A 14,033-nucleotide genomic window follows, 5' to 3' on the forward strand; every position below is an offset into this window, starting at 1 on the left:
GTCCAGCCTTTCTCAACTTGTGGGTCCCCAGATGTTGTTGAACTACAACTCCCATCACCCCTAGCTAGCAAGGCCAAAGCTCAAGGATGATGGGAGTTGTAGTCAACAACATCTGGGGACCCACAGGTTGAGAACCGCTAATCTAGTCCTTTCTGTTTGGCCCTCAGGATTCTCCTCAGAGACCACCCTCTCCTTGAGTGCTTTTACTTGACTGGAATGTGTCCTTGCGCCATGGCCATGTTTTTGTTGGCTTGGAAGGAAGGTGGAAAGAGGTGCAGATGCAGTAATCAGCCACTTCTGCCAGGCTTCACAAAAGGCAAAAGTCACATCCGTGGCTCTGCCCACTTTCGCATCTGCTCCCATCCCCTACTGGCCTGCGGCCCCTGGTAGATTGCCTGTGAGAGAATGTGGCCCTCAGGCTGAGAATGGCTTCCCCACCCTGGGGTAGACAATGCTGAGCTAGATGACTTTATATGAGGCAGCCTCCTACACTCCCACCAACCAAAACTCAGTCCAGAACCTTTCTCAGTTTGAAGTGGGTAGACAAACACGGGTAGGCAGACACAAAGGTCTGAAGCAAAATATTTTCGCCTCGTCCTTGTCTCAGACCTTTCGTTTTCCACCCACTCCCACCTCCAGCTGCGTGATAATTCCTTACAGATCTCTAACAGTGTTCCCTTCCTTGGTTGCTCTTAGCCAAACTCGTTGAACTACCGTTCCTGAGCATTTCTACAGATTTAAAGAAGATTTGGGAAGAACTGTCTAAACCAGCAGCTGCAGTGGCAGAAGCAAAAACACTAGGTAGCTTCAGCTGAGCTGCAAGGGGAGAGCAATTGATTTTGCTGAAAAAGAAAATCTGCTAAAACTTAAAAAGTTCAGCTGTGTTTCTTTACTGTTCTCTGTCCCCCAATTTTGAGGCTGAAGGCACAACCCTGTGGTACCTAGGAGGACGTCTCAGAGGCGATTCTCCCCCCTCTACCTATGAAGGGGGAGATCCCTTCACACACACACACACACACACACACACACACACACAAACACACACACACACACAGCTAGTAGAGATGAAGAGTAATCAAGTCCTGCAGCTGGCATACAGAATTTCCCTCCCATTGGGACCAACAGGAGGAATAATCCATAAAAGAAAATACCGGTCCAATATTAAAGCGAGGCAGTAGGGGCTGTTGCCCACTGGGACTGGTAGGGTGGAAGGCAAAGAGGCCAACAGTAGGTGGAACGAGAGTCAGATGGCAGGAAGAGACATTGGTTTTACTCTCACGGTCCTCTCTGCTGAGTTTGATGGCGACAACACTGAGACGGAGGAGAAGCTGCCAGCCTGGGCTGGATGTAAGTAGGAGAGCAAACAGGCAGGCTGGGCTGGCTAAGAGTGGGCTGAGGCAGGTGGGGCAGTGCCCCACTCACTGCAATGCACCAGCTTCCATTTCAAAAGGAGGAGCACCCAGCTTACGCCTTCTGCCCTACCAGCATGAGCCTGGCAGGGCTTTGGATTTGGCAGTCCCTCTGCCTTCCATTCTCATTCATTCCATTCATTCATTTGAGCTGTTCTGCCTAGGAACGCATCTACTGGGGAGATATAACTGGAAGCACTCAAACACCTACACAGTAAATTAATAACAATGCATATTATAGTGCTTAAAATGGTGCAGGTATGGCAGGAAAGAAAGTGTTTCTTGCCATCAGTGGTGCCAACAGGCCTTAGCAGATAGATGCCCAGACTCTCATGCAGCCACAGTGCATGTGGTACCCGTTCCAAACTGATGCAATCACAGTGTGGGGTGGAATGAGATGGTTTTCCAGTGGCAGCCTTATAAATCTAAGCAAACAAAAATTATTAGCCTACAAAAAAATTACTGGCCACTTGGGTGCTGGACTGAGAACTCCAAGTCTCCTCTGGCAGCACATTTGGTGTCTATGCTTGGCATGCAGCAGAGACAATGTGGTCCATCCCTACTCTCCAGCCCCCTCTCTCTCCTACATAAATTCCATGGATTCACCTGCATGACATTCCTGGTCGCCTCTGGTGAGCAGGCTATGTACTTAAAAACAAGGTCGAATCATTGCAGTTTAACAGATGTGCTAGCTAGGCAAAAGACGAATGCATCCCTGCAACACTCAAGTATATGGTTGTCTACAAAAGAGCTTATTAGAAAAATACCTTTCCGCCAAAGCTGAGAAAACCATAGGACCAAGGAATGAAACCCCATGAAAGAAAGACTAAGAGATTTATTTATTTTGGCTTTTGAGCAGGTTAATATTATTTTTTAGAAGTATGAAATCATAACCTGTGATATCTACTACTGCTGGAAAGTTTAGGAGGAAGGATGAAAAGATTTAGGAGTCTAATTCTAACTGAATATAAATAGCTAAGCTACAATCTCCCTCAAGGGGCTTAGTCCAGGGTGGTCCTGGAATAGTCTCATGGACTTCAGAGGGAGCGTTTTGGATTAAGTGGCTTGGACCCACTTGAAAACCCTAAATTAAACAGGACAGGAAAAGAAGATGGAGCGCAGAATGAATACTTTTTTGTCTTTAGAAACTTACCCATCATTGTTAACATCTGACACTGCAACCGTGTATCCAAAGTAAGATGCCATCTGCAAATAAAGAGAATAAGAGAATTGCAAAGGATCCCACCAGACTGCCAGTGTTTTGCGGGAAAGATTTAAGCACATCCTGGGAGATTTAGGTTGGTGCAATTAAAGTGGATTAAAGTGTTCAGCTCCCTTCCTGCCAACAAATCCCCTTTAAAGAAGAGGCAGGCATTTTGCAGTTAGGAAGGTGATGAAGAAGTGCATTGAAAAGTGTGGAATGAAAGCATGATTAATGGAAATGTATACAAACACCCCACAATCAACTCAGGAGGGGTGCTCATTGTCATATAACACCCCCACAAACGCTCTAAGTTTGCCTCCAAGCAAACTTTGTGCAAGCAAATCTGGATGGATGCTGAACAAACAGTCCTGGATGTCCAAATAGTGTTGCTTAAATATGAGCTGCAACTCATTGGGCAGCATAGTATTCCCTGTTTGGAAATGCTGATATGCTGAATGGTTGAAATTTATTACCTGTTCACCGGTGAAATTCTGAATAAAGGTCAAATCCGTAGAATTTATAATCGAAACCTAGAAACAGAAAACAGGAAGCTGCAGGTTCATGCCACAAAGGGTTATATTCCAGGATAACTGCTGCAGTGCTACATCTCAAAACTTGTACTCCCACCATTCTAAATATACTATTCCCCAATATTTCAAATAAGTTCAGAAGACACAGAGCAATCCTCAGAAGTAAGTCTATTAGAGTAAGTCCCATGGAACTCACTTGAATTAATTTCTGAGTGGACTTCCTCAGGAAGGTTCTGTTTTTTGCCTACTTATTTGGAGGGTTAGGAGCATATAGGATTGTAGCCAAGTAACTAACAATCCAATGGTCCCTGGAAAGGAATCCCTGAAGGTATAGATTAGAGCAGGTCTCCCATGCTGCTCCACTGTCAGTTGTCTGATTCCAGGAAGGGATAGCGAAGACTTTGAATGGTCCTGAATGGGGTAACTGTGCCCCTGAAGGACCAGGTGTGCAGCCTGGGAGTCATTCTGGACTCACAGCTGTCCATGGAGGCGCAGGTCAGTTCTGTGTACAGGGAAGCTGTTTATCAGCTCCATCTGGTACGCAGGCTGAGACCCTACTTGCCCGCAGACTGTCTCACCGAGTGGTCATGTTCTAGTTATCTCTCGCTTGGACTACTGCAATGCGCTCTATGTGGGGCTACCTTTGAAGGTGACCCGGAAACTACAACTAATCCAAAGTGTAGCAGCTAGACTGGGGACTGGGAATGGCCGCCGAGACCACATAACACTGGTCTTGAAAGACCTACACTGGCTCCCAGTACGTTTCCGAGCACAATTCAAAGTGTTGGTGCTGACCTTTAAAACCCTAAACGGCCTCGGTCCAGTATACCTGAAGGAGCGTCTCTACCCCCATCATTCTGCCCGGACACTGAAGTCCAGTGCCAATGGCCTTCTGGCAGTTCCGTCACTGCGAGAAGCCAAGTTACAGGGAACCAGGCAGAGGGCCTTCTCTGTAGTGGCACCCGCCCTGTGGAACGCCCTCCCATCAGATGTCAAAGAGAAAAACAACTACCAGACTTTTAGACAACATCTGAAGGCAGCCCTGTTTAGGGAAGCTTTTAATGTTTAATAGACTATTGTATTTTAATATTTTGTTGGAAGCCACCAGAGTGGCTGGGGAAACCCAGCCAGATGGGCGGGGTATAATAATAATAATAATAATAATAATAATAATAATAATAATTATTATTATTATTATTATTATTATTATTATGCACTGGCTCCAAAGCCCTCTGGTTTCCCCAAAACGGGGCATGGGGAGTGTCAAAGAGGAGGTCGCAAGTCCTCCCTCCAAGCTGCTAATCAATTACACGCAGGCACCAAAAGGGTTATCAGGTTTTACTGGCTGCTTCTCTGGCACCATCAAACAGCGAGTCTAAAACACGATGTGTTCTCTTCCACCCCTGGCAGGTTAACTCGAGGGTTTATAGAGGCTGGGGAATGCTGGCAGCCTGCTAACCCCATCACATGCTCCCACTTTGGAGACGATTTGTTACCACCTGCCTGAGGGGCCCCACCCAGCGATACTTGCTCACAGGATCATTACTTCATGACAGAGAGTATGCCAGCCCTGGAGCTGGTGTACAGCTTTCCCAGCCTATTGGAAGCATGAATTTATAGAGGGAAAGATGGGAGTATAAAAGTAAGAATGAACAAATGAATGAATGGTGCTGTCCCATCATCAGGGCTGAAATAAGATTCAATTGCCAGTAGGGCCTGATTTTGTACCTCAGGGCTGGGGAACCTGTGGTTCTCCAGAGGTTGTTGGACAACTCCCATCATCCCTGACCATTGGCCCCATTGATTAGGGCTGATGATAGTTGCAGTCTAACCACATCTGGGGAGCCACAGGTTCCACACTTCTGGAAAGAGGACACAATCTTGTCCTTTGCCTCAGGCAGCAAAATAGTGTGAGATGGCTCTGAAAATTGGGCACACCCAAATAAGTGCTCTGAGTACCAGAGTACAATTTCTTTTGAGACCTACAGTTTAGAGAACAGCACAAGTAACTCTTTATCCCCAGCATTTTTTTAAAATGTAAAGCAAGAACCATGTTTCCATGATAAAACCGACTGGAAAAGTGCAGACACAGCCTTTTTATTATTCAAACTCTAACACACATTGGGTGTGCATTAAGTTTTGGGTATATCTAAATGAGCACATTGGATCGTGCCTTGCATTTAGAATGATACATAAGCTTTCCTCTTTTTAGTATCAGCAGCATCTGTGCTGAAATCCCATTTTAAAGTTCATCTCAGGGTAAGTGCTCAGCCACAGTTGGCAAATGAGAGGGGTTTTTCAATGAGTAGAAGTCTGTCATGGCTGAGATTAGTTTAATCACTATCACCATTATTATTATTATCATTATCATCGTCATTACCATTATCAACATTTCTATCTTTGGGGAAGACAAACACACCTTGTTCAGTTCTTATTTGTAAAAGGGGAGGAGGATAAAACATTTGGTAGATTACATACATAGCCAAAGTTCTGTGCACCTCTTGGGACTCCAGCTACCAGCTCTAAAGAGAAATTAACAAAGTCTGAAAATTAACTCAGTGCAATACCTGCTGACACAATAAATACTCAGAAACTACTAGTGGATAACCTTTATATTTGGGGGAGGAAACCAGGACTATTAAGAATATAATAAATATTAATGTATATTTCAATGGTGTGATGCCAACATTCAATAAAAAATCACCTACTAGTGGCAAAAAATAGGAAATTTACTAGGAGTGCCATATTTCAAAAAGTGAAAAACTGGACGGTTGATTTTTTCCCCTTTTCTTTTTTTCACTGCTCGATTCCCAGACATATCTGGGGAATATAGCATGTCCTGAAATATTAACACACAGTTCCTCAATTCAGCTGACCTAAAGCTGCCTATACACTGTACATGCACAGCACATTTAAATCACATGGCTTCCCCCAAAGAATCCTGGGAACTGTAGTTTACTCCTCACAGAGCAGTCCTTCTCTTCTAAAGAAGGGGTGGGGAAGTTTTTCCCAGCCTAAGGGGCACAATCTCTCATGGACAGCCTACCAAAGATAACATGACAATAGTGGTTGGGCCCAAGGCAAAAGTGGGTGGAGCAATTGATGAGACTCTTGGCTTTTTTTGCAAAGCAGGCTGCATTCCAGCCACACAAAATCCAGAGGTATCTACACACACACACGTCCATCCTCCAGCCCAGCAGAAGCACTTAAGGAAGGTGAACAGCAAGGCTGGTGAGAGGAGTGTGTGGCCTGAGGAGGAGACATTACATGGGGAGCATCCCAAGGGTCAGATGGAGAAGCCTGGAGGACCACATTTGGTTAAGGATGCTGGGAATTATAGTTCTGTGAGGGATAAAATACAGTTCCCAGGAATCTTAGGTGGTTCCCAGACCTGAGATTCCCCATCCAGTTCTAAAGATGTGCTCTTATGTTTCCAACTGTGATGCGTAAACCTTGGCTGAAGTCAAACATGGTTCCACTGAAAGCTGTGGCTGGACGAAGTGTTGCCACAGTCATGGGAACTGAGGTGAGCCACATCCTTGTCCATGTGCTACATTTTTCTAAACAAAAGTGTATCTCAGGCCCTGCTGTTATTTATACAAATAAATTCTTTACACAGTTGCCAGGGAGTAAATCCCTTTAAACTCAATGGGGCTTAGATCTATATAGGACTGTATAGGACATAAATAGGACTGCACATTAACCACAGACTGTAAACTTTTCACACAAGGATATTATTGGCTTCTTACCTTGTTGAAAATCTCCAGTAAACTCACCAGCAGCCACTGAGTATCCTGTTGAAAAACAAACCAGCAAGCATGAAGCCCAACAAACCACTTATGTCTGAAGAGACTCATTTCTGGAAGGACAACCAGATCCGCCCTCTGTTTCAATAATCTCCGTTTTAGAAAAAGCTTTATAAACTAGAGTATCTAAGGCCAGGAAAGGGAAAACTATTTGTCAGGATTTTACAGCTAGCTTGGTTATATGTCTCAGAAGCTCAATAAATCTACAGAGTGAAGCAACTAGGAAAACGCACGACTGTAATTATTTCTCAAGACAAGCTCTAAGAGCATTGATGCTTTGCAATACACCTGGATGCAAAAGTGATCTTGTCGCAACCAGGGGTGCAAGAAGACACCGTTTTCCATTCCACACTATATTGGTAACAAGCAGCACTGTTTCTGGTCCACCGCAGCTCATCTTCCAACAAAAACTATATGATTCATCTCGTTATCCACTGCAGCAAAATTACATAACCTATGCAATTAATTGTGTTGTTGTGACGCTATTCCACCCTGTTCATTTCAGTGCAAGGCTTCACGGCCCTCCCCACACTCATGGGGGCTGGCTCCAGTCTCCGAGATACCAGGGAATCCTCGGACGCGTCATTCTCGGGCCAGCCAATCAGCTGGCCCGGGAGGCGTGGCCTCACAGCATTTAGGTCTGGGGTGGCCGAGGGTCTCCCTCTTTCCCATCCCACAGCCAGACAGGTTCTTTCTTTCTGGTGGTTAACCCTCACCGGTCTTCAAGCCGGTTAGTGTTTAGGACCAATGCCTAAGCCAATACCGCTCACTTCCTGTAATCAATAAAGTTGTGGCCTAATTTGACCCATTAACTCAAATTCTTGTGTCTCGTGTCTTTATTTCGGAGGGGGGAGGCGGGAACTCGCCACGCAACGCAATGCAAACGAGGGGAAAGTGTAATCTTTTATGTATCATTCATGGAATGAAAGCAGCAGCAGCAGCAAATACTGATAGTATTCACTGGATTGATTTCCATTCCAGACATGGGACAAATAATAGAACATCAGCAATTTCCACTCCTGTTCCCATTTCCTGCTGGGCTTTTCTGACATCTCTAGTCACTAGCGGGATGCACAACACCACTGTCTGTTTGTGTGTGCACTGAAAAGTGAAGGTATGCACATCTTTTATTTCATAGCATACATTGCACATTGGATATTTTCTGCTGGAGCAGGGTGAGCGTTATTTTAATATCCTATTTCCAAACAAGCATCATGCACCTTACCCAGATAGTTGTCGTCATATATTGACGGTGCCACTCCAGTTTGTTTTTCTCGGCTTAGCTTCTTCAGAATATTTTTGAAGGAGTAGTCTGTGATAATATCGGCTATGCTACTTGTGATAATCTGGCCTGTGGTTCAAAAATGGAATAGATTAAAGGGATCTGCAGAGCAGCCAATTCAAGAACAACAATTAAGGTTACATTTCTAAACCATCACCGTCATCTGTTATTTATTAAGCAAGCAATATGCAGTAAATATTCTGTTGAGAGCTGCCCAGAGTGGCTGGGGAAGCCCAGCCAGATCGGCAGAGTATGCATGCATACATATATGTATGTATGTATAAATAAATACATATATAATAAGTTGTTTTGTTGTTGTTGTTATATTGACAGGCCCAAGATCACCCAGTGAGGTTCATCGCTGTGTGGGGATTTGAAACTGGGTTTCCACAGTCCTACTCTAGCCACTACACCACGATGTTTCTCTGGCTCCGTGGCTCTACATATAAAATGTGATATGCAAAAAGAAAAGAAAACTTGGGCAACATTTCCTTTGGGAGGGGGTGTGATCTGATTCTGACCTCTCCTTCCACTTCTAAATGGAATAGTTGCCAATTTTCAGGCATGTGAATAAGGATGGACTTAAAAGTCATTACCATTGCACAGTTTAATGCCTCCTGTATGCATTAACTCAGAAGAAAGTCACCCTGGGTTCAATGGGACTTACACCCCAGTGTGTGAGGCTAGGACCTCAGTCTCTTCATGCTTGGCTTTTAAAGGCATTCATTTCACTTCACCTTTTAATTCATTTTGGGGTGGGGGCTATATAAATAGAAGAACGTACCTTGCCAATAAAAACTTCCAGGTCCCCCTAGTATGAGGTCTCCATTCTATATACATGACAGATAACAGCAGCATTAAATTATGATTAATAATACATGAGAGATCAAAACCAAACATGTGAAAAAATGATTCAAATAATAAACCTTCATCAAATGGCATTGTTTATCCCATTCTCATCCAACTGAGGGCCCTCCAGGTGTTTTCTCTATGTTTTTAGCAATTATTGTTTTTATCTGTAAGTTGCCTTGAGTCCCATCAGGAAAAATAGTGGGTGGGGTATAAATAAATCTATACTACTAATAATTTTTGACTACAACTCCCAACAGCCCCAGCCAGCGTGGCTAGGGCTGTTGGGAATTGTGATCAAAAACATCTGGAGGGCACCAGGTTTCAAGAGGCTGGTTTAGCCAGAGGCTGATTTAGCCAGCCGTAAAGCAGGGAGATGGTGGGATGCGGGTGGCGCTGTGGGTTAAACCACAGAGCCTAGGACTTGCCGATCAGAAGGTCAGTGGTTCGAAGCCCCGCAATGGGGTGAGCTCCCATTGCTTGGTCCCTGCTCCTGCCCACCTAGCAGTTTAAAAGCACGTCCAAGTGCGAGTAGATAAATAGGTACTGCTTCAGCGGGAAGGTAAATGGCATTTCTGTGTGCTGCTCTGGTTTGCCAGAAGCGCCTTAGTCCTGCTGGCCACATGACCTGGAAGCTGTATGCTGGCTCCCTTGGCCAATAAAGCGAGATGAGCACCGCAACCCCAGAGTCTGTCACGACTGGACCTAATGGTCAGGGGTCCCTTTACCTTTACCTTAAAGGGGGGAGATGGGAGGAAAGCCCCAGACTGCCATTTTGAAATCTCTGGAGTATCTGCATCATGCCAACTGGAGCCTAAATTTTACCACTGAACAGAAGCTTCTTCATTTTATAGGTACGTACGGAAAATCAAGTCTCACATTCTCGTTACAGAATGGTGTTTTCATTTCTTGGCACAGTATGCCAGGTAAAGTGGAGAACATCTTCCAAGCATGGTAGGGACATAAAAATTTGGATAAATTTGTCAGCCGAGAATTATGTTATTGCCAAGAGTGGCCAGCGCGGCAGGATACTGGAGCCACCCTCCTGACACTGCCATCGCTGCCACTTATGAGGACAGTGTGGAGTCACAGCAGAATTGACTCTGCTGGTGCTTGCACACAGCCTCAGCACATTCTGAGTCCTGCCTACAGTTAATATAAGAAAGGGAAAAATATTAGTATTAAAGAGTATTTGAATGAAACCCAATAGGTTCTAGACCAGGCATGGGCAACCTCGGCCCTCCAGATGTTTTGGGACTACAATTCCCATCATCCCTGACCACTGGTCCTGTTAGCTAGGGATGATGGGAGTTGTAGTCCCAAAACATCTTGAGGGCCGAGGTTGCCTATTCGTGTTCTAGCCAATACTAAGTAAGGCATTTTAAAAGAAAATTTTAATATGAGAATTAATGGATTGGTAGTGAGGGGCATGCATTTCAAAATGAAGAAGGACGTGATTAGACGATCCAGAGATAAGTCAACCAATGGGGGTTCTCACCTTGTAAAAGTCTAAGCTGAATCCTGCTTGACAGTAACCTTGTCCCTCGGGATCCGGATTGTCTGAAGGTACCAAAATATGATTACTGAATTAGATCCAATATACGGAGTGACTCAGACATTGTCTCAGCAAATGGAGAAGGCGTTCCAGTAAGAAAGAGCTAACAGGCTGCAAATCTGATACAGGGTGGTGTGTTTTTTTTGGGGGGGGGGTGCTGAAATTTAAGAACCAATTCCAGAGAGCAATGTTGGTTTCAAACAAAAAAGTGGGGGGAAGAATCTGACCATCCAAAGCTGACATCAAAACCAGTATGTGAATTTTGCCAGGGAAATTTGAACCCCAAACAGTAAGTTCATGCTTGGGAATCGCTTTGGCAGACCCAAAGGTGAATTCAAGATGTTCCATTTGTTTTGTCCCGAGTCAGAGAAATGACCTTGGATTGCACAGCCTTTATTGTAGTCCCATGAAGCTTTTCTACATTCCTGCACATACTTTGGGATGTGACAGGCTCCTTCTCTTGTGCACTGAACAGTGACAGTCATCAGAAGGAGTGCAGGAATTGCACAATCCTCAGTTCCCCACTCCATACTGCGATGTAACCCATGGCTTGCTAGCTCACCAAACAACATGGATTATCTGAGCGCAGGTTCAACCTGTAGGTCGCCAGTTCTATAAAAAGTTCCATTTGGAATAATCAGCTGCTTTTAAAAGCTGGCTTCTGCTTATCAAGATCTGTTTGCTACATTTTCAAAGCTCTTTTAAATCGAGCCAGTTCTGTCTCCGCATGTCAAGGCAGCAACACCGGCTTCATCTCTGCTCTTTTAATTAAATGCAAAAGCGTCCATGCAGAAATTTATAATTTGATGTCTCTCCTGAACTGAGATTCCCCCTTTGCAAGGAAGTGCCTCTCTCAATAACGGCCATTTGGCTCACTGTACACCTGGCCGGACTGCGCGAGGATACGTATTGCAACCTCAGCTCTGCAATGGCCAAATCCCAAAAAATCAAGCAGCGTACCGTTGCGACAAGGAGAGTACTCAGCATAGGCGCTGAAATTCTGAATTGCTACATAGCAGGTGCCAACGGGATCCTTTTCAGGGACTGCCCTCAGGGTCCTCCAGTGATACAGGGGAGCACAGGCCTATCAAAACAATACAAAATGAAGACCTTTTAGGTGTCGTGACTGTTTGGTTAGGCTCCTCCCTTCCTTGTCCATGACATGTCAGATGTGCCACCAGTGGCGTAGCGTGGGTTGTCAGCACCCAGGGCAGGGCAAGTAATTTGTGTCCCCTAACCTGTGGATTTTAGCACTCGAGTGCGAGCGCCCCCCCAGATGTTGCGCCTGGTGCGGCCGGGCCCCCCTGCAGCCCCCACGCTACGCCACTGTGTGCCACTACAGTGGTACCTTGGGTTACATACGCTTCAGGTTACATACACTTCAGGTTACATACACTTTAGGTTACAGACTCCACTAACCCAGAAATAGTACCTTGGGTTAAGAACTTTGCTTCAGGATCAGAACAGAAATCGTGCTCTGGCGGCGCGGCGGCAGCAGGAGGCCCCACTAGCTAAAGTGGTGCTTCAGGTTAAGAACAGTTTCAGGTTAAGTACGGACCTCCGGAACGAATTAAGTACTGTACGTAACCTGAGGTACCACTGTACATTTCTTATTGTAATATCGAGTGCAAGCTCGCTTTTGCTTCTGCTTCAAGCACACTTAGGTGGGATTTTAATGAAGCCTCTTTTATATGCATAAGACCTAACCCCAAATAACTCTGCAGTTAAAGGGATCCTAGGCAGCAGGGCAAAGGCATGCACCGTACGTGCCTCCATGAAAGGATGCTCTGGACTGCAGTAGAATGCATTCTGATACAATACAATACAATACAATACAATACAATACAAAATACAATACAATACAATACAATACAATACAATACTCTTTATTGTCATTGTCCCATACAGGACAACGAAATTGAAAAAAGCTACATCAGGCATTCAAAAACCAACAAGCCTGCTATCCCAGCTATCCCAGCCTGGTTAGCCCCCTAAAAACTCTGATACCCCATAATTAAATACAATATATCCCCATAGGGACTACCATACACTGCCTTTAAACCAAAATCGCATTTGGATAGAAACTGTTTCTCAGGCGGCTAGTCCTAGTCTTTATGACCCTGTACCTTCTTCCAGAAGGCAGAAGCTGAAAGAGATCATTTCCGGGGTGCGCACTATCCTGCACTATCTCTGTACCATTCTGATGGTGAGGAAACAACCAAGAGCTGCTGGAAAAGCTTATTGCACAATGTCTGCATGGCGTAGAGGCTCAAGCACCTGTAACAAACCTCAGCATTAGTGGTGGTAGTGACAGCAGTCTCCACCTTCATCTTCCCCTCTTCACTGACTTGCCTTGAGGAAGGTTCTGATTTGTTCCTCAGAAGAAAGAATTGTGTACCATTACTGCTTTGCCAAATCAGCCAGAACACCCTTCCTCTTGTGGTCACCCAGCTCACCCCTCCAGGTGGAGTCCCCTGGAGAAGGGCTTTCTAGGATGATGTGGGCAGAGGTGGTCATTTTTCAAGTCGTTTAGCACTGTAACAGTTAACGCTATCACTCGACGTACAGCACAAGTGTGCTAGGTAGATGAAAGGATGACAAGGAACCTCCCTACCTTGCAGAGTTGCCTTGCTCCCTCTTTCTATCAAAGAAGGAATGAAATGCTAATGGAGGAATTGTGACCTCTTCTGTCCTGCTAGAAAAATCTGGCAGGTGTGGCAAAAACCACTGATTGATAGGCTTTGCAAATAAACCCATTATCCTTCTTGCAATGACCAGAAATGGATTATCTTTATGTGCACACACAAAAAAGCTTCTTCAGCAGTTCCACTGTCTCTCTCCCCCCCCCCCCCCCCGCCAAACCTACAGTCTTTAAATTGTGGTCTTTGGTGAGGGGAGATGTTGCTTTAATAGCAATCACAGAGAGACAGGAGGTTCAATCAGGATCCCAACGCAGATACAATTTTTTCAACCCTTCATCTCTTCACTGCGGTCCCCACGACCTCCTTGCAAAGCTGCAATTTATGTGTGGGAGGGAAGTTGGTTTGGCTCTAAGTGATAGCTTTCCCCCAACTCAAATAGATTTCAGCATGGTGAATATTGTTTGGGGATGACAGTGAGCTAGCTCCAGGAGCCCCGATGAATGACCTTTTCAGAGAACAGGGCAGGATATGTGCAACTTTGCTCCTACTTCTAAATCTCTGTGCGACTTTTGATACTTTTGACCATGGTATCCTCCTGGACTGGCTCTCTGGGAATTGGGGACACTGTGTTACAGTGGTTTCAGTTCTAACTCTGGGACCGAGTCACGAGAGTAGCACTAGGAGAGTGCTTTCCAGCCCCTTGGCAGCTATGCTATGGGATGCCACAGGGCAATATCTTATGTCCATGCTATTTGA

At 45.1% G+C, this 14,033-nt stretch overlaps 1 protein-coding gene across 1 annotated transcript in view; it reads right to left on the reverse strand.

The window, feature by feature from the left end:
- ITGA8 (integrin subunit alpha 8) overlaps positions 1-14,033 on the reverse strand; it is a 121,977-nt gene that overhangs the window by 83,493 nt on the left and 24,451 nt on the right. The window contains exons 4-11 of the mRNA XM_081931540.1: positions 11,596-11,719; positions 10,579-10,640; positions 9,016-9,061; positions 8,175-8,300; positions 6,893-6,937; positions 5,622-5,665; positions 3,087-3,143; positions 2,563-2,615 (exon numbers count right to left, since the gene is read on the reverse strand). Coding sequence (XP_081787666.1) covers positions 2,563-2,615; positions 3,087-3,143; positions 5,622-5,665; positions 6,893-6,937; positions 8,175-8,300; positions 9,016-9,061; positions 10,579-10,640; positions 11,596-11,719 — 557 coding nt within the window. The remainder of the gene's footprint in view (positions 1-2,562; positions 2,616-3,086; positions 3,144-5,621; positions 5,666-6,892; positions 6,938-8,174; positions 8,301-9,015; positions 9,062-10,578; positions 10,641-11,595; positions 11,720-14,033) is intronic.

The sequence above is a fragment of the Podarcis melisellensis genome, assembly GCF_964234715.1.
Source record: "Podarcis melisellensis genome assembly, chromosome: 12".
Taxonomy (NCBI): Eukaryota; Metazoa; Chordata; class Lepidosauria; order Squamata; family Lacertidae; genus Podarcis; species Podarcis melisellensis.